The sequence below is a fragment of the Oncorhynchus keta genome, chromosome 31 (assembly GCF_023373465.1).
Source record: "Oncorhynchus keta strain PuntledgeMale-10-30-2019 chromosome 31, Oket_V2, whole genome shotgun sequence".
NCBI classification, from domain to species: Eukaryota; Metazoa; Chordata; class Actinopteri; order Salmoniformes; family Salmonidae; genus Oncorhynchus; species Oncorhynchus keta.
In genome coordinates this window covers 2,421,281-2,441,970 of record NC_068451.1, presented here as the reverse complement: position 1 = coordinate 2,441,970, position 20,690 = coordinate 2,421,281, and the positions used below count along the sequence as shown (strand labels likewise).

Below are 20,690 nucleotides of genomic sequence, written 5' to 3'. Positions count from 1 at the left end.
TGATTTGCAACCCAAATTCAGTTATTTCAATTCAATGCAATCCTCTCCAGGACCAACATGTTGCTGGAGAAGGTGGCTGCGGCGGTGGAGCAGTCGGCCTTCTACAGCGCCCTGTGGGGCAGCATCCTGACCAGCCCTGCCGTGCGCCTGCCCGGGGTCACCTTTGTCCTGCTGCACCTCAACCGCAAACTCTCCATGGAGGACCAGCTCTACGTCATGGGCAGCGACATCGAGCTCATGGTACACAAAAAGAAGAATCATTTTCAGAGACACTTGTCTTTTTCCTTTATTCCCCCCCCCCAAGATGCACACAACAAGTAGAGCTTGTAGTGCCTGTGTTTGGGGAACATTTAGAAATCATTAGTAGTGTATTCATGATGCAGACTGAGATATTAAATCCTGTGAACTTGTATTGAGTAGGTCCAGGAGTTTTTCCTAATAAAAGAAAAACTTAAACTTTGGGCCCTACTTCTTTCCTGAAGAACAAGCAACAAATGCAATAGGAGTCAACCTCGTCTGGTTGTTCTGAAATTCGACATATTCACAAAAGTATTTGCAGTACATTAGATAGATGTAAATGGGGCTTGATTTAACCCTGTGTGGTGTCGAACCCTGCAGGTGGAGGCAGTCAGCACCTCAGTGCAGGACTCTAGTGTTCTGGTCCAGAGGAGCACCCTGGACCTGATCCTCTTCTGCTTCCCATTTCACATGAGTCAGGTAAGGACAGATCTGCACTACTCTGTCAGCACTGCTCAGCACACAAGACAGCAGTCACAGCACTTTGGGGAACTGGCCATTCTTGATGATGAGGCTATCCAACATCCAGTTAGAGGGAGAGCATGCAGTGACTCACAGTGGATGCTTGTTTGGCTGTTCACCTCACCATTCAATCATCGAAGCACAATGTGCCTCAGAGACCAAACAGCCCAAATTACGGCATCCTTCTAATTAAGAACTCGTCTGACCTCAGCTATTATTTCCTTACTTTTGTTGTGTGTGTGTTGCTGTTCCAGGCCACCCGTCCAGACATGATTCGGATCCTCTCTGCAGCGCTGCACGTGGTTCTGAGGAGGGACATGTCACTCAACCGCAGACTGTACGCCTGGCTGCTGGGTAAAAGACACACTCACGCACATGCAATGGTTTTCATTAGCCGGGTTCTGGGCGTAATTTTTTTGGGAAAATCCGATAAATAAAATTGGCACCAGCAAATTGTCTAGGAGAAGAAGAAAATGAACCCATTGTTAAATAATGCTTTTTATCCTATTCACTGATGGAAATACCAGTATATGTAAATACATTTGACGGGTCATGCTTATCAGTCGATAAGATAATTAGCATAATTTAGTGAAATTAAATTGGTACGCGTTCAGTATATTTGTTATGTATCCTATTTATCACATGCGTACAGCATAGCATACAGAGCGTTTTAGCAGAGAATCTGTCGGACAGCGCGCTAGCTGCTGCTACAGCAAAGGCTTAGGCAACCGAAAACGGGCTTCATCAGCGCGTCACACCAATTTACAATTAGTTGTGTCAAGTTGGCTGGATGTTCTTTGGCTGGTGGACCATTCTTGATACACACGGGAAACTGTTGAGCGTGAAACCCAGCAGCGTTGCAGTTCTTGACACCAACCGGTGCGCCTGGCACCTACCACCATACCTCATTCAAAGGCACTCCAATTTTTTGTCTTGCCCATTCACCCTCTGAATGGCACACATACACAATCCATGTCTCAATTGTCTCAAGGCGTTAAAATCCTTCTTTAACCTGTCTCCTCCACTTCATCTACACGGATTTGAAGTGGATTTAACAAGTGACATCAATAAGGGATCTTAGCCTTCATCTGGATTCACCTGGTTAGTGTATCATGGCTTTCCATGGAAAAGAGCAGGTGTTCTCAACTTTCTTTCATTGTCCAGTAGCCAAAGACATAATCCTAGTCATATTAACAACCCATGCTAGTGGCTGCATATTAGATCTCCCCTCTCTCTGTCACACGAAACCACTAGAATGTGGGGTGTGCTTTTGTCAACTGTGTTTTCCCACTAATTGCATTATGGAACGAACATTCACGCCTAACCTACTGCCTTGTGCTGCTTTGCTGCGCTTATAATGTGAATAAATAATAGTTTATCAACATTTTTAAGCTAAACGTTCTGATCTGTTGCATCAGAATCATTGCTTTAAAAAAATAGATATGTTTTTACGTAGCCTAGACCTACAGGTTGTATGAATTTAGGATCTATCGTGCCACAACTGTCCCAGAGTCTGTTTTGGAATTGGCTATTTCTTTCTTGCACAGAACGACAAGATGACCAATAGAATAGGTCAACCTTTCTATGGGGGATAGTAGGTTGGCATAGGCTAGTGATTTTGCTGTTCATTACTCCCTCGTCTTGTTGGCTGAGGAAAAGTAAATCTGGACAGTTATTCTAACATCTTCAGAATTTGGTAAGAACTTTCTTGCCTCCTCGTCTTGCATGTTCTTTTAATATGAATTACTATAATCTAAATGTGATTTCTGTTATGGGTTCGGTATATTTCCGGTAATTAAAGTGCCGCTGGTCAAATGTCCGGCGCCACATTTTCATAATGGAAACCCTGGTGTACAGGCACAAACAAGCACATGCACACATACATACTAGAGGTCGACAGATTAATCGGAATGGCCGAGTTCATGTTTTCAGAACAATCGGAAATCGGTATTTTTGGACACAGATTTTTACACCTTTATTTAATCTTTATTAAACTAGGTAAGTCAGTTAATAACACATTCTTATTTTCAATGACGGCCTAGGAACGGTGGGTTAACTGCCTCGTTCAGGGACATGCAGAACAACAGATTTTCACGTTGTCAGCTCGGGGGATTCAATCTTACAACCTTACAGTTAACTCGTCCAATGCAATAACGACCTGCCTCTTGTTGCACTCCACAAGGAGTGCCTGTTACGCGAATGCAGTAAGCCAAGGTAAATTGCTAGCTAGCATTAAACTTATCTTATAAAAATCAATCAATCATAATCACTAGTTAACTACACATGGTTGATGATATTATTAGATATTATCTAGCGTGGCATGCGCTGCGTATAATCTGACTGAGCATACAAGTATCTAAGTATCCTACAGAGTGGTGGTAGGCAGAAGCAGGTGCGTAAACATTCATTCAAACAGCACTTTCGTGCGTTTTGCCAGCAGCTCTTCGTTGTGCGTCAAGTATTGCGCTGTTTATGACTTCAAGCCTATCAACTCCCGAGATGAGGCTGGTGTAACCGAAGTGAAATGGCTAGCTAGTTGATAGCGTTTCAAACCTCACTCGCTCTGAGCCTTCTAGTAGTTGTTCCCCTTGCTCTGCATGGGTAACGCTGCTTCGAGGGTGGCTGTTGTCGTTGTGTTCCTGGTTCGAGCCCAGGGAGGAGCGAGGAGAGGGACGGAAGCTATACTGTTACACTGGCAATACTAAATTGCCTATAAGAACATCCAGTAGTCAAAGGTTAATGAAATACAAATGGTAAAGAGAGAAATAGTCCTATAATTCCTATAATAACTACAACCTAAAACTTCTTACCTGGGAATATTGAAGACTCATGTTAAAAGGAACCACCAGCTTTCATGTGTTCTCATGTTCTGAGCAAGGAACTTCAACTTTAGCTTTCTTACATGGCACATATTGCACTTTTACTTTCTTCTCCAACACTTTGTTTTTGCATTATTTAAACCAAATTGAACATGTTTCATTATTTATTTGAGGCTAAATTGATTTTATTAATGTATTATATTAATTTAAAATAAGTGTTTATTCAGTATTGTTGTAATTGTCATTATTAAAAATAAAATTAATCGGCCGAATTAATCGGTATCGACTTTTTTGGTCCTCCAATAATCTGTATCGGTGTTGAAAAATCATAATCGGTCGACCTCTAATACATACCACTGCATGCATTCTGTACAACTTAGTATAGCTGCGCTGTTGGACTTTGCCTGTTGGAATGATCATCTGGTCATTAATGTCTTGTGCAGTAACATGTCTTGTAACAAGTCATATGCCAGTGCTTATTTCCCTACTTTGTTTTGTCTTATTTGCATCTTACTCGCTGTGGATTTTTAAAAAATGCTGGTAAGTGTCTGCTTGGTTAAGCAGGGCTCATTTTTTTACACGCTGAAAAGCTTGTTTGTTTACAAAATTACTGGTAACTCAATCTCACCCCACCACCTTCTCCCTTGTCTTTCGTCATATTGTGTGTGTGTGTGTGTGTGTGTACTCTGCTCCTAGGCTTTGACAACAATGGTGTGAGGACAGGCCCTCGTAGCTCTCGACAGAGCAACCCTGAGGACCATGCTACCCAGTATTTTAATACCTACTCCAAGGACATGCTGGTCCAGGTACGCCTTGTATGCACCCCCCCCCCACACACACACACACACACGGCCTTTATAAAAATGCATACAAAAACAAGACTAGCTGTTCCATGTGCATTTGCTCAGCCTTTAAATACAGATTGCTAACACACACTTACAAGACAAGCTGTTCCATGTGCATTTGCTCAGCCTTTAAATACAGATTGCTAACACACACTTACAAGACAAACTGTTCCAAAGCTATTTGCTTAAATTATTATTTTCAAAGACCTCAAAGTTTGAGTTGTTCGTCTGAAAGGGAGCAAGGTAAATGCCATTTTTCAGCAGGTGAAATTCAGACCCCTACTGCTCCCACTCTGTGCCCCCTTTTAATCTCTAAACTACCCCCCACCCCACCTACACACACACACCCTTAGGGGTTTGCCTGTAATGCCTGTAGCCCCCTACTTCCACACCCCTCCTAATCCCAGGGACCTTCCCTTTGAAGCTCTTTGAAATACTGCTCTGTGCCTGGGCCATGATCACACACTATTCCCCCTTGTAATGCACTGTCACGCTCCAACAGCATTGGCCCTTATGATGGCGGGGCCTACATGTGATGTGTCCTGTTACTCCAGGGGTTGGGACAGACAGACCAGGGCTTTAATTTGTTAATCTGCCATCTGTTCATGGACACTTGTTGGGTCTCCTCCTGCCGGGAAACGGGGCTACTGCAGGGACCGTCTGTTCCCCGGACCCATCCGCTTCTGTGTTAGACGAGGCGTGAAACACACACACACGCACACGCACACACACACACACACACACACACACACACACACACACACACACACACACTGAAGGACAAAAATAAGACTTGCCTTGGAAAATGTCCCCAGGCCCTAACCCAAAAATGTAATCCCAACCAGAAACTAGATAGCTAACCAGCTGAGTCCGTGTTCTGCCGCCTGTCTCTGGAGTTGCTTTGATCGTTCTGTATTTTTGAATGCGGTTTGATCCAGAAGTTTTGACCGTGTGTGTGTGTGCAGGCAATGGTGGGGATCCTGCAAGGGAAGGCCCGAGGCGGGGAGGAGGAGAGCATCCTGATGCATGACCTCAAGCCTTTCCGCATTCTCATCAGTCTGCTGGACAAACCTGAACTCGGTACGGTATATTACTACATCCATGTCACTTTTACACACCGAATAGAACACACACAGCATTTTGGTCATAGTGACCCACTACTGGGCCGCTTTCAGAAGGGAACACCATAGCAAAACGTTTCACAGCTGACAATTAAAATGAGCGCTTCTTATTGGACAACTCCAGGCAGTCCGTCCCCGTTTCAGTCCATTTCCTTCCATTTGGTGCCTAAATGACCCTATTTCCCTTCAACTGTTCAAGATACATTTGTAAATGATCAGTGACTGATTTGTAACCCTGTGTGTTCCAGGACCAGCCATCCTGGAGGACGTTTTGATCGAGGTCTTCAGGACATTACACACACAGTGCCGAGCAGAGTTGGACCTGCAGAACCACAACCAATTCAGCAAGGACCATGCTCATCTCAGCAGGTTGGCCAGCGTGTGTGTGTGTAACACTAAACACATGAAAAAAGCCAAAGCTTTAATAATAACCATTGTAAGCTAAGGGTCGTATTGATTGTTTCCCTCAGCAAACTGCGAGAAAACAAGAAAACTGCAGAGCTTATCAAGACGGCCAATCTCCTGTTCAACTCTTTTGAGCCGTACTACATGTGGGACTATATCGCTCACTGGTTCGAGGACTGCTGCAGGTCTGTGTGTATGCGCTGCTCCATGTGTTAATGCTGACATGGTAAGATAGCGAGATAGAGCCTGAGTCGTGTTGAGTAGGCCACACCATAGCAAAATGTTTCGCAACAGAAAATAAAGTTTGTCATTTCTTATTGGACAAATTTTACTCTGTTTTTTTTGCGGAATGAACACCCACCTGTTTTGTGTTTGTAAATTGGTCACTCTGTCCATCTTGCAGCAAGGCAAAGAATGGACCAGGGAATGCTGGGAGCACAGAGTCCTCAGGGCTCTCATTGGTGGAGTTCTGTCAGCTGGTGGACTTCCTACTGGACATTGTGTCCTTGGTGAGACATACACACACCCTTCTCTCCTTGCCTTCCTTTAGTCCCTCTATACAGAACAACAGCCATTGAAATATCAGTACTCATACAATAGAATATTTACTAATTATAAGTCGCAGTTTCTGAATGTGAGTGCTCATGGCAATCCCTTATGGTGTGTGCTGTCTTTCTATCTGTGTGTGTGCAATGCATTAACAGGTTCTAGAACTGCCTGTATTTTGTGTCATTGCATCTTCTAGTAGAGAGAATGCTTGTCTTCATTTCCAATCTGAAATGGTTGGAAAGCCCCTGACACCTTTTATTACTGTCTGTGTGCGTGCACAGCGTGTGTGTGAGTGATTGCTGGTGCAGCTGTTTGCGTGTGTGCGTGTGTGTGTGACCGTGTGCAGATGTTTCTCTGCATGAGTATGTTTTGCATACAAAAGTGTCCTCTGGCCTATGCTCTGCTTGCTCCTGTCTGTTCAATCTATCTGCTCTCTTTCCTTGAAGCCTACTAGAAGCATGAGAGTAATCTGCCAGGTAAAGTACTGCTGTCTCCTGCTTCTTCACCCTTCATCCTGCCTGCCTGCATTACTGTGCTTGGATAACATTTTAGCAATGTCCCAGCAACATTCCTGTTCCTGTATTATTGGGAATATGGGAGGAATGTTTACCTAGTCCAACAGAATTGGGATTTTTGTGTAGTAATATACTGTATATATATTCATAGTTTGGTGGGGGATGTTGTGAAAATTACATTTCAGCCTGGTGTGTCATTATCCTGCATGCACAGAATAATATGCTCCCATTGCTCACATTTAAAGAAGTAGCCTATGGCTTTTTGAATATTTCACTTTTGTTTATTCTTAATTTGTCCATTGTTCTGTTTTCGTTTTGCAATCTGCAATTGCAATTTTTGCATAATTTTTGAACATGTAATTTGTAAAGAAAATGTCCATTACAACATTCAAGGAAAAGGTACAATGTAAGATGACAATGATTTGAGGAAGCCTGCTCATGATGAAATATTTTAGTAGGGTTGTATTTTTCAAAGGGTCTAACCTATTAAACTTTGATGGCCTCTGATGGCTTTTTCTAAACAACGCATAGTATTGTGTACTACCCTCATAAAATACAATGCTTTCAGAAAGTATTCACACCCCTTGACTTTTCCCAATGTTTATTTTTTTTACAAAGTGTGATACAAATTGATTTAGTTGTAATTTTAAGTGAACAATCTACACAAAATACTCGTGTCAAAGTGGAATATATTTTTTAATGGAAAATAAAACATGAATATATCTTGATTAGATAAGTATTCAACCCCCTGAGTCAATACATGTTGGAATCACCATTGGCAGTGATTATAGTGGTGTGTCTTTCTGGGTAAGCTTTGCACATCTGTAATATTTGCATCTTATTCTTTAAAAAAAAAAAAAAGCTCTGTCAACTTTGTTGATCATTGCAAGACAGCCATTTTCAAGTCTTGCCATAGATTTTCAAGCCAATTTCAGTCAACTGTAACTCGGCCACTCAGGAACATTCAATGTTGTCTTGTTCAGCAACTCCAGTGTAGATATGGCCTTGTGTTTTAACTTGTTGTCTTGCTGAAAGGTGAATTTGTCTTCCAGTGTCTGTTGAAAAGCCGACTGCACCAAGTTTTCCTCAAGGACTTTCCCTGTGCCTAGCTATATTCTGTTTATTTTTATCCCCCAAGAAACTCACTCGTCTATAACATGATGCATTTTGTTGGATTTGCCCCCAACATAACACTTTGTATTCAGGACAGAAAGTTAATTTATTTGCCACATTTCTTGCAGTATTAGTAGTGCCTTATTGAAAACAGGATGCATGCTTTGGAATAGTTATGTTTTGTTCAAGCTTTAGTATTTTGGATTTATGTTAGTGTTGTTGAGCCACACTCGGTTATCTCCTCTCACAGCCATTAAACTCTAACTATTATAACATCACCGTTGGCCTCATGGTGAAATCCCTGAGGTTTCCTTCCTCTCCGGCAACTGATTTGGGAAGAGCACCTATGTCTTTGTAGTGACTGGGTATATTGATACCACCATCCGAAGTGTAAAATTAATAACTGACGCCATTCTCAAAGGGATATTCAATGTGAGCTTGAGGTGCCTTTCTTTGCGAACCATAGGAAAACCTCCCTGGTCTTCGTGGTTGAATCTGTGCTTGAAATTCACTGCTGGACTGAGGGACCTTGCAGATAATTGTATGTGTAGGGTACAGAGATGAGGTAATCGTTTAAAAATAATGTTAAACACTATTATTGCACACAGTGAGTCCATTCAACTTATGTGACTTGTTCAGCAGATTTATACTCCTAAATGTATTTAAGCTTTCCGTAACAAAAGGGTTGAATACTTATTGACTCAAGACATTTTCTGGTTCAGTCTGCTTTTAGACCTGTAAACATTTCTAAAAGCAGACTGAGCCAGGCTTTCCTCTATGGTTTTATGTGTGCCTAGCTATATTCCATTTACTTTTTATTAACAAACCAAAACATTCCCTAGTTCTAGCCAGTGACACAATCTCAATTCAGGCTGTAACACAACAAAATGTGGAAAAAGGGGTTTGAATACTTTCTGAGGGCACTGTACATTTGTAAGTTTACAAACACATGCTTAGTACAGTTCGGAAGGTAAGAACTGTTGGATTCTGATAAAGAAAAACTGTGTGACTACTACAGAGCCTGAGATGCAGCAGGCAAAAAAACAAACATTTTTTTAGTTAATTTTTTTACTTTGGTGGGTGGGGGGGCAACGTGCCATGCCTTCATTTTTTTGTCTTGCTGGAATGATATACAGTGCCTTCAGAAAGTATTTATACCCCTTGACTTATTCCACATTTTGCTGTTAAATATTTTTTTCTCTCACCCATTTACACACAATACCCCATAATGACAAATTTATTGAAAAATGTATTGAAAATGAAATACAGAAATATATCTCATTGACGTAAGTATTCAGACACATTATAGTTTATTGCATTCAGTTATACAACTGACAGGGTATCCCCCTTTACCTCCTTGGGGTGGGGGTACCCCCCCCTCCCCCCAAATCGTTGGACGCGGTTCTGGGTCCAAAACAACCACAGATTATTCTGGAAATGCCTACAAAAGCCATGGTAATGGTATATTATTTTAAATAATTGAGAGGTTAAACACAAGCGTTGTACTGATAACTAATGATAATAAATAACTATATAGATTCGGAATTGGATTTTAATTACATCAAGCTCCAAAAAGAGCTTTCTCAGATATGCTTGATGCTGCCTTTTTATTTTATTACGTTTATTTGATAGGGTCTATTTACAGTTAAAACACAAATTAGGTAATGTCATGCATTGTACCAGATGAATCTAATGTCCATCCCCAGGCGAGTGGCGACCCTATTCTCCAGAGCCCTCTCACCCTCCTCTTCCTCCTCCCTTCAGGAGACCTACATAGAGATCCAGACGGAGCACCTTCCCCAGCTTCTGCTGCGCATGGTTTCTGCCCTGACCTCTTACCTCCCGGCCCTGGGCCTTGGGGAGCTCACCCACTGCCTGCGCCTCTGCTCTAAGATCCTCAGCAAGGTGCAGCCCCCCCTGGTGTCCCCCCTGTCCCTGCCCACGGGCCCCCTCGCCTCCACAGTCTCTGCTAAGGAGGAGAAACGGGTAAGACGTACTGAGATGGTGCTCCAGCCCGGGACACCTATATGAGTTAGATTAACCTTGGTTCTTACAGCCAGAGCATATTCTATAGCTTTTGTTTTTTGAGTTTTTTTATGCATATGTAAAATGTATGTAAAATAAATGCTTAGATGTATGATGAATCAATATTTCGTGCAGACATTTCCCAGGTAATAATGATAACCTGTAGGCTACTTTTTCATGAAAAACGCAACTGGACTTTGTCTATCCTGATTTACGCTTTTAACCCAGTTACATTTGATCCCGTAAAGCATTGGTGATGATGGATGACCTTCAGTCATCACCTCTGCCAAGTCTGAAAGCATCCTGTTGTCTTCCGAGTTCTACCTTGCCTTTACACGGTTTGCTTTAGCAAATTGTCCCTGAGCATTTGGTTGATCATAAAATAACACCGTTCCTTTTATCTCAGTGTTAAATCGTTTTTGCCTTTTGTCATTGTCAAGCGGATGTTCAAAGGCAAACATACAACCCCCTAACACTCCCACATTCATTTATTCTCACTTTGAGAGTTAAAACTTTGTCAATTTTTCAGTTCCTAGCTGATGTGATGCTGATACCTTTTTGATAGTACACAAATGTCACTTCTTTCACTTCCTGCCAAATAAAATCATCAGAGCAGGGCTTCTCTGTTGTTGACCTAGCAGAGACGACAGCAGTTTGGCCTGATTACCTAGCCCTCAAAAACATAAACACCCATCCAAGTCCCTCATGGTGTCCCCTGGTCCCAGTGCTGGCCACCACCCCTCTACTCCCTCAATTTGTCTGGGTGGTCCCCGCTCCAGGACTGGAGGGGAGCTGGAGAACTGTCCTCCCCTTTCCCCAGACAGAGGTGTTAGAAGCTGGGATCAGTCAACTATCTTTGTCCCCCTGTCTGTTACCTGGCGGTCTGGTAGAGTGTTTCAGTGCTCAGTAAGGCTTGACTAAAAGTTGAACGACTCCTAGGCTAGAGGTAGAGGCCAGGGAGAGGTGCAAGGGAGGGGGCACATAGAGACACACACAAGTGGTAACTAACAAACAGCTGAGCCCCTCTTTCTCTCAGAGGAAGGGTTTCCCCTTGGGTATGTCTGCTCCATTGGAGTGGAAGGTTTCCTTCCCTCCCTTCAGCTCTATCCATCCTCCCCCCTCTCCCTTCCTCCTGTTCTCCAGCTACCCTCCTGGGGACATTTACAGGACGTAGTTTGCCATCTGAGTCCTGCCGCCAGAATGTGTAGCCTCAGCCTGCCGCACTGCATGCTGGGAAAGCCCTGGGGCTGTTTTGTGGCATGGCAATGTGCAATGTGGGGCTGTCTGTCGATCTGTCCTAAGCTGGCTGGCATGATGCAGGGAGGGAGCTGTATGTAGGGTGTAGTTAAGGAGTCCATTCAGTTTGGGGCAACAGCTGTCCACTTCCCTGTCTGCGCTGTGGGTGCCTACGGTGTGTGTCTGGGGGGGTGTCTGTGCTTAGAAATCCTCTCCCTCCTTGTCTCCTGAGAGACCTGCGCTCTTCTCTTGACCTGATGCACTTTGGTCCCCACTGACAACCCTAAAACAGGCCCCGTCATAATTATTAGGAACTGTGCTGTTGTTACACGGTCAATTTGTTCACTGGAGGGTCCAGTTTTTGGTTTCCAGCTGGTTTAACATGGACACCTTTTGTTTCCACTCCTGATATGTATTGAATGCTGTCTGTGTTTGACCTCTTCTCCTTTCTCCTCTCTTCTTCCTTTTCTCTCTCCTAAGTCCCTGCCCTCTACTCTGGAGCTCCCCAGCGGCGAGGTGTTTGAGAACGGGGAGAACCCCAACAGCAGTCGCTCCTCCGAGAGTGGCTTCACCGATTTTGTCCAGTACCAGGCCTCTGAGGAACCAGCACTACCCACTCATCCTTCCCTCAAGACTGGCTGCAGCGGCTCCCTCCCAGCCTCCCAGAACAAGCCGCAGGACAAGCCCGTCATGCAGTGCTGCCTGGAGCATTTCCAGCACTTCCTCTTTCGCCTGGTCACCCTTTACATCACCCCGGGGATGGTAGAAGGATCTGGGGGTGAGAGGAGCGAAGTGGTACGAACGGAACCAGAGGGCGGCGCCCAGCAGAACGGGCGTGATGTGGTTGAGGTGCCGGGGCAAAGGGAGTGTCTGGCGGCCTTTACTGCCGCCTGCCAGCTCTTCCTGGAGTGCTCCAGCTTCCCCGTCTACATCGCCGAGGGCAACCTCAAGTCCACACCCCCGCCTAAGGACCAGACTGGTAAGACCACATTTGAGATACATTACAGGCTCTGCTCAGATGAACAGATCTTCACTATGGCTGGAGAAGTGTTTAATTACATTTCAGTTTGATATGATAATCCTATACCCTTCTCCGTATGTCAAACATATGGTCTCTTCTCTCCCCTTTGTGTTAGATGAGCACATCTGAACTACAGCTATTTACTGTTGTATGTCTTCTCCCCTTCTCTCAATATAGTATCGTCTCTATTCTCTCCTGCAGACAGAGAGCAAGTGTGTCCTGCCGTGTGGTTGCAGACCTTGATGGACGCCTGCTGCCTGGCCAGTGACTTCAGCGTCCAGGGCGTGGCCATCTCCCTGGTCATGGACCTGGTGGGCCTCACCCAGTCTGTCGCCATGGTCACTGCAGAGGGCAGCATCGCTGGTGGCAACGCAGACTCCACCCAGCCCATGAGCCCTAGCCAGGGCCGTGTTGCTGTGGTGATCAGGCCACCACTCACACAGGGAATCCTTAAGTACATCGCAGAGAAGACCGACTTCTTCAAGGTAAAAAAAAAAATATATATATATATATATATGCCATTTAGCAGACGCTTTTATCCAAAGCGACTTACAGTCATGTGTGCATACATTCTACGTATGGGTGGTCCCGGGAAACGAACCCACCACCCTGGCGTTACAAGCGCCATGCTCTACCAACTGAGCTACAGAAGGACCAGAAGGTAAGTGACAGGGAAGAGATTTGTGGCTTATTTGGATCTGATATTGTTGAGATGTTTAGAAGTGGTTCAGTACAGAGAACACAGAATGTAGCTCAGTATGATAAATGGAAACTTTTGAGATCTCTTTGTCATTGCTCACCATGATAAATGGTAGAAACTTATATGCATAAATCTGTTTTGCAGCATGATGAATAGTACAAACTTACAGTACCAGTCAAACGTTTGGACACACCTACTCATTTAATGTATTTTCTACATTGTAGAATAATAGTGAAGACATCAAAACTATGAAATAACACCATATGGAATCATGTAGTAACCAAAAAAGTGTTAAATAAATCTAAATATATTTAATATTTTAGTTTCTTCAAAGTTGCCACCCTTTTGCCTTGATGACAGCTTTGCACACTCTTGGCATTCTCAACCAGCTTCACCTGGAATGTTTTTTGAACAGTCTTGAAGGAGTTCCCACATGCTAAGTACTTGTTGGCTACTTTTCCTTCACTCTGTGGTCCAACTCATCCCAAACCATCTCAATTGGGTTGAGGTTGGGTGATTGTGGAGGCCAGGTCATCTGATGTAGCACTCCATCACTCTCCTCCTTGGTCAAATAGCCCTACACAGCCTGTAGGTGTGTTGGGTCATTGTCCTGTTGAAAAACAAATGATTGTCCCACTAAGCGCAAACCAGATGGGATGGCGTATCGCTGCAGAATGCTGTGGTAGCCATGCTGGTTAAGTGTGCCTTGAATTCTAAATAAATCACTGACAGTGTCACCAGCAAAGCACCCCCACACTATCACACCTCCTCCATGCTTCAAGGTGGAAACCACACACGCAGAGATCATCTGTTCACCTACTCTGCATCTGACAGACACAGCTGTTTGAACCACAAATCTCACATGTCCATTGCTTGTGTTTCTTGGCCCAAGCAAGTCTCTTCTTATTATTGGTGTCCTTTAGGAGTAGTTTCTTTGCAGCAATTTGACCATTCTCTGAACAGTTGATGTTGGGATGTGTCTGCTACTTGAACTCTGTGAAGCATTTATTTGGGTTGCAACTTCTGAGGCTGGTAACTCTAATGAACTTATCCTCTGCAGCAGAGGTAACTGTGGGTCTTCCTTTCCCGTGGAAGTCCTCATGAGAGCCAGTTTCATCAAAGCGCTTGATGGTTTTTGCAACTGCACTTGAAGAAACATTCAAAGTTCTTAATTTTCTGGATTAACTGACCTTCATGTCTTAAAGTAACGATGGACTGTCATTTCTCTTTGCTTATTTGAGCTGTTTTTGTCATAATATGGACTTGGTATTTTACCAAATAGGGCTATCTTCTGTATACCACCTCTACCTTTTCACAACACAACTGATTGGCTCAAACACATTATAAGAAGGAAAGAAATTCCACAAATTAACCTTTTAACAAGACAAACGTGTTCATTGGAATGCATTCCAGGTGTCTACCTCATGAAGCTGGTTGAGAGAATGCCAAGAGTGTGCAAAGCTGTCATCAAGGGAAAGGGTGGCTACTTTGAATAATCTCAAATATAAAATCACTTTTTCTCTTTGGTTACTACATGATTCCATATGTGTTATTTCAAAGTTTTCACTATTATTTTACAATGTAGAAAATAGTACAAATAAAGAAAAACCCTTGAATGAGTAGGTGTGTCCAAACTGTTGGCTGGTACTATATGTTGATAAATCTGTTTTTCAGCATGATAAATGCTATGCTATGCTAATAAATGACTCTATATCTCTCTCTAACACACTCTCTCTCTCCCTCTCACCCCTCCAGAGTGTGGCCCTTATCCTGTGGGGACAGTTGGGGGAGGGGACCCCTCAGCACCACCAGCGCAGTGTGGAGCTCTTCTACCAGCTCCACAACCTGGTGCCCTCCTCCAGCATCTGTGAGGACGTCATCAGCCAGCAGCTCATGCACAGAGACAAGGTTGGTCAGCTCAGTACATATGCCGTCAGACACACAGGAATACACACAGCTTCACAGTATGCTTGTAAGAATTCTGTATGCCTGAAGGAATACGCTCCAACACACACGCATCCACACACGATTTCTGTGTTTTTTTTTCTTTCAGAAAAGCCGTCTCGAGGCCCATGTGAAGTTCTCTGTGCTTTGGCATCTGACCAGAGATTTGAACATCACCAAGTCTTCCCCTTTCAACCGCACCTTTGACAGGTAGACTTTCCCTCTCTACTGACACCCCACTCAAAAGTTTGGTTTTATTCCTTGTTTTATCAAGGGTGGACAGAACAGCTGCTAATATATTCATGTAATGCATATCTTATACTCTTTTTCTGTCGGTCTCTCACACACACGCCCGCACACACACATACCGTTTGGACGCTAAAGACTTTCTTGTGTGAAGACCGATTTTTGGGGATGGCTCATGGTCCGACAAACACCGCTGTAGCGCGGCCACCTTCCTCCGCAGATTGAGATGCAGCCCGTGCAAAAGAAACATGTCTCTAGCGTAAACTGACCGGTTTTGATAGGGATTTTTTAAATGTAACTCAGATTGACACTCTGTGGATTATTAATATACACCATCACAATAAATCCATTAAGAAACATGATGTGTATTAAATATATTTCAGAGGAACAGGATAGCATAGATCTGGCTATGCGCCATGTCAATGGCAGCCTAAGCTGTGGACTAGTTCATTGAGCGGACAAGAAATGCTTATAATTCCCGTACCATTATTTTATAATATATCATTTTAGAGTTGTATGAATACAATTGATCTTAGTTGAATAATATAGAAAGGATATTTTCTCCAAACGATTATTGAGTGAGTGCGTACTTGGAGGTCCTATGCACTTGATTTAGAGCTAACTTTAACTGTGAATGATTGTTTTTCAATTTACAATGTCCATTGTCAGCTATGCAGGGGTATGGGGGGGGGGGGACAAGTAATCCATATGCACTCTAATAGGGAATGGAGGATGCCCTTTCCCGTGCTTCCTTTTTCAATCATGCTGGGTCGGCTACAGCGGGATTGTGTATAGAAATGTATGGGTTTATAAGAACTTACTCCACTCCATGCATCAACCAGCTCAAACGATGTATGCCAGACTCCACCCTAACCCTGCAAGCTACCCAGTGCTTAATTTGGGAACGGACAGTAGCCCACAACATCGAAAACCAAGTGAAATCTATTCGGAAACATCGATGGTAAACCCCCACCCCCCTTTGCCCTCAGAACAGCCTCAATTCATCGGGGTATGGACTCTACAAGGTGTTGAAAGTGTTCCACAGGGAAGCTGGCCCATGTTGACTCCAATGCTTCCCACATTTGTGTCAAGTTTGCTGGATGTCCTTTGGGTGGTGGACCATTCTCTATCCATACGGGAAGCTGTTGAGTGTGAAAACCCCAGCAGTGTTGCCGTTCTTGACAAAAACCGATGCGCCTGGCACCTACTACCATACACCGTTCAAAGGGAGTTCAATCTTTTGTCTTGCCCATTCACCTTCTGAATGGCACACATACACAATCCATGGCTCTATAATATTGAGGCTTAAAAATCCTTCTTTAACCTGTCGCTTCCCCTTAATCTACATGGATTGAAGTGGATTTAACAAGTGACATCAATAAGGGATTATAGCTTTCACCTGGATTTACTTGGTCAGTCTGTCATGGAAAGAGGTGTCCTTAATGTTTTGCACACTCAGTGTATGTATAAGCTTTTTTGGCTTGGATTCATTATAGGCTAGGCTTATGCATATGCATAAGCTCTAATATGCATATGAGGGTTCTGCATGTGACATCTTAAATGCTTTGAATTAATCAGCGAGGTTAACCAATGGGGACTAATGGCTAGTTTCGCAAGCATGATATTTCCAAACACCCACGCCAAAATAATCAGACTGCGGGTTGATAAAGATGTAGGACTCCCGCCATCACCAGTTATCCTCATCATTCAGGTTCTTATAATTCAGTCTTGAAATGTTTGATGTGAATTTTGGATGCATTTGAATTGATGCCAGACTGATTAGAGACAACGGAGTGCTGAGTACCAGGCCGTTAGCGAGTTGGGTACTACCAATGCATCAACTACAGAGTGGAGAATAGGAGGAGATTACTGTGACTCAGCAGTCACTTGGATTTTGACTGCGGTCATGACTCATGACTGCCGGTGTGGCTTCTCTCTCTCTCTCTCTTTGCTTTCTCTCTCTCTCTCTCTCTCTCTCTCAGGTCTCTGTTCATCATGCTGGACAGTCTAAGTTACTGGGATGCGTCAGCCAGCGCAGTGGGCCGTGCCTGGCTCAACCAGGTGCTCCAGAGGCACGACATCGCCCGGGTCCTGGAGCCCCTCCTGCTGCTGCTGCTGCACCCCAAGACCCACCGTGTGTCCATCCAGCGTGTCCAGGCCCAGCGCCACTGGGCCCAGGCGTTCCCTAACCACAACCCCCAGGCCCCCTCAGAACCCATCTACATGAGAGACTCGGGAATCTCTGACAGTGAGTATAGGGGAGACACGGGTTAGAATGGTGGTAGACAGGACAGCCATGGTCGTGAAGAGATACAGAGCACTGCAGGCTTTTGTTCCAGCCCAGCACTAATAGATTCAACACTCATCTCATGATTGTATAATGTTGGGCTGGAAGAAAAGTCTATAGCTCTAAAGGATCAGTGTAGTTTGGTGAACATTGGTTTGAATCTAGTTCAAGGTTCATTTCGACTCTGTAATTTATTTGCATAAACAGTATGTCACATATCCTCTTCTCTCAGACTTCAACCAGATGCCAGGGGACTCTTTGAAGTCAGGGCTCCAAGGGCTGCCGTTGAGCGACATGGAGCCCTTCTGCCTGACAGTCAACCCTCTGAGTGACAGCCTGTCCCTGCTCAGCCTGAGCAGTGAGAACCTGGCGCTGAGCGGTGACTACCATCCTCCTGACCAGCAGGGGGAACCCCACCTCCACGGCTCTGAGTCCAGCGGCTCCCACTCCTCCTCCATAGACAATGGCAGCTTCGAGGAGCCAGACGGCACTTGCAGCACAGTGAACGGATTAGGATCTGACCAAGTCCCTGTCCTTATAGAGTCAGACAGTATGGTTCCTGATGAGGAGGATTCACTAGAAGAGGTTGTGTTGTCGGTGTTAAATGAGTTGATAGACAGGGTGGTGAGTATGGGAGAGGATGAGGGGCCACCTGAAACGCCGTCCCCCCCTGAAGCGTGGGCGCAAACGGACTCAGATAGCTCCTCATCAGACACGCAGGCTGGTCTTCGGCTCGATTCGGGCCCCCACGCCCCCTCCCACCGCCTCGAGATGTTAGCGGGAGGCACCCTGGGGTTCTTTCATGTCACCCCACCGGACCAGACAGGGGAGGAGTGGGAGAGGCACCGCGAGGGCATCACTCGCCACAGCTCGTCCCCCTCCATCGTGACCCTGCCGGACAGCTCGGGCCCGGCCTCTCCTCACGACCAGAACCTCCGCTTGGACGTCGTGGACCTGCGGGCCCGTAAGCGCTCCCACAGCAGCACCCAGCTCAGCCTCAAGGGTAAGATCATGGAGCGTCTACAAGACAAGTCCCCCGGCGCCAAGCCCAAGGTGAAGAAGAGCAAGAGGAAGGAGGAGGAGAGGCTGAGGAAGGCCCTGCAGGCCGAGAAGCTCCGGCCGCCCAGCATCTTCTTCGGAGACAGCCTGGATCTGGAGAATTGGTACAGCTGCGGAGAAGGTGAGGTGTCCGAGATTGAGAGTGACACCAGCTCGCCGAGTGGGGGCGGAGGGGTGAGCGGGGGAAATGGTCCCAACGCGAGAGTGGAGCGTAGAGCTTCCGCCTCGCCACCTCAGTTCAACATCCACCCCCTCTACCAACACGTGCTGCTCTACCTGCAGCTGTACGACTCATCCCGCACACTGCATGCCCTTTCGGCCATCGCCGCCATGCTGCGGGCAGCGCCATCGGACTTCGTGGACGCCATCTCCACCACCAGCATCAACAACACCTACACGCCCCAGCTGTCACTGCTGCAGAACCTGCTGGCACGCCACCGCGTCTCTGTCATGGGCAAGTCACATTTCTTTTTTTATGCATAGAAACACAGATAAAGACCACATAAAATAATGTGATGTTCTATCTCCACCTCCTCCCAGGTAAGGACTTCTACTGCCCCATCTCCCAGGACAGCCACTCCCACTCGTTCCGCAGCGCCATGTTCCTAGAGATCATCATTTCCCTCTGCCTCTACTTCCTGCGCTCCTACTACTCTGCCCACGTGGGCACGGCCGCCACCGACCTGGCGGGCAACCGGGCCATGCAACTGACCAGCTTGGAGGTCCTCACCCTTCTCTTCAGCGAGCTGTCCAAGGTGACCGGCGGCTCGGCCAAAGGCTTCGCCAGCTTCATCAGCGACGTGCTGTCCAAGTGTAAGGTCCAGAAGGTGGTGCTCCACTGCCTGCTCTCCTCCATCTTCTCAGCCCAGAAGTGGCACGAGCAGCGGGCGGCCGGCGTCAACGTGGCCTCCCAGGAGGAGGGTCTCTCAGAGGACAGCGTAATCAACCTCTCTGAAGATCAGATGGACGGCTGCAGCGCCGTTCAGTCCCAGCTGCTGAGGCTTCTCCAGAGCCTGGTGGTGCTGGAGCACAGGGTCCTAGTGCCCGCCGAGGAGGGCGGCGACGGGGGGCCCGTGGTCGTCCCGGGGGTTGTAACATTAGGGGTTGTAACATTAGGGACGGGTAGCGGGGCAGGGACGGGCTTCGAACTGCTGGGAGGTGAGGTGGAGCACATGAACCCACAGCAGCCAATGACGTCGCTGCAGTACCTTCACGGGCAGCCTATCACCGCGCAGGGCATGTTCCTGTGTGCGGTGATCCGGGCGCTGCACCAGCACCACGCGTGTAAGATGCACCCGCAGTGGATCGGCCTGATCACGGCCACACTGCCCTACATGGGCAAGGTACTGCGCAGGGTGGTGGCCTCGGTCACACTGCAGCTCTGTAGGAACCTGGATAACCTCATTCAGCAGTACCGCTATGAGACCGCCATCACAGACACCAGGTAACTGCTATAGGATAGTTTCTTATGAGCCCATATGGGCTAGGCATTTTGAAACGGTACTGAGACATCCATATCCATCCATCAGTCCTGGTTAGCCATTGTAAAACCACACCACTGCTTCCTTTGTAGTCCACAGGACAATGGGATAGTGGCTATATTGGAAGGTTTTTTACATGTAATGTTAATGTGTGTGTTTTAGGTCTACCTACTTTATTTGATTGCGCTGATTGATTGTAAGTCACTCTGAATAAAAGTCTCTGCTAAATAACTTGTTGTTCCAGGATCTGGTGTGAAGGCAACTGCAAGCAGATTGTCAGTAATCCGGTTTCCATCCAACCATTTCATTAATTACCTGATGCAAAAAAATGTCACGACCTGGCTAATGGAAACAGGACATTTTGGGACAATTTCATAAATGTGGGGGGACAATTTGTTGATTCGACATGGTGTCAGTAAAATTTGGCTAATTATGCAAGAAATGGCAGTGGAAACGCTTTTATTGTACCTTTTATTTAACTAGGCAAGTCAGTTAGGAACACATTTAAATTTTTAATGACTGCCTACGAACAGTGTTCAGGGGCAGAACGACAGATTTTTCACGG

General features: G+C 45.7%; 1 protein-coding gene across 5 annotated transcripts in view; it reads left to right on the top strand.

Moving 5' to 3' along the window:
* The window catches only part of LOC118364205 (protein dopey-1-like), a 36,471-nt gene that overhangs the window by 3,003 nt on the left and 12,778 nt on the right, over window positions 1-20,690 (top strand). For 2 of the 5 annotated variants that reach the window (XM_052489318.1, XM_052489317.1), the window contains exons 5-21: window positions 51-240; window positions 619-717; window positions 1,014-1,113; window positions 4,275-4,384; window positions 5,389-5,503; window positions 5,793-5,913; window positions 6,015-6,134; window positions 6,353-6,458; window positions 6,945-6,974; window positions 9,891-10,112; window positions 11,868-12,366; window positions 12,586-12,893; window positions 14,864-15,016; window positions 15,162-15,262; window positions 17,281-17,546; window positions 17,818-19,098; window positions 19,185-20,088. In XM_052489318.1, coding sequence (XP_052345278.1) covers window positions 51-240; window positions 619-717; window positions 1,014-1,113; window positions 4,275-4,384; window positions 5,389-5,503; window positions 5,793-5,913; window positions 6,015-6,134; window positions 6,353-6,458; window positions 6,945-6,974; window positions 9,891-10,112; window positions 11,868-12,366; window positions 12,586-12,893; window positions 14,864-15,016; window positions 15,162-15,262; window positions 17,281-17,546; window positions 17,818-19,098; window positions 19,185-20,088 — 4,725 coding nt within the window. The remainder of the gene's footprint in view (window positions 1-50; window positions 241-618; window positions 718-1,013; window positions 1,114-4,274; window positions 4,385-5,388; window positions 5,504-5,792; window positions 5,914-6,014; window positions 6,135-6,352; window positions 6,459-6,944; window positions 6,975-9,890; window positions 10,113-11,867; window positions 12,367-12,585; window positions 12,894-14,863; window positions 15,017-15,161; window positions 15,263-17,280; window positions 17,547-17,817; window positions 19,099-19,184; window positions 20,089-20,690) is intronic. The other 3 variants (XM_052489319.1, XM_052489320.1, XM_052489321.1) reach the window with 3 other exon arrangements.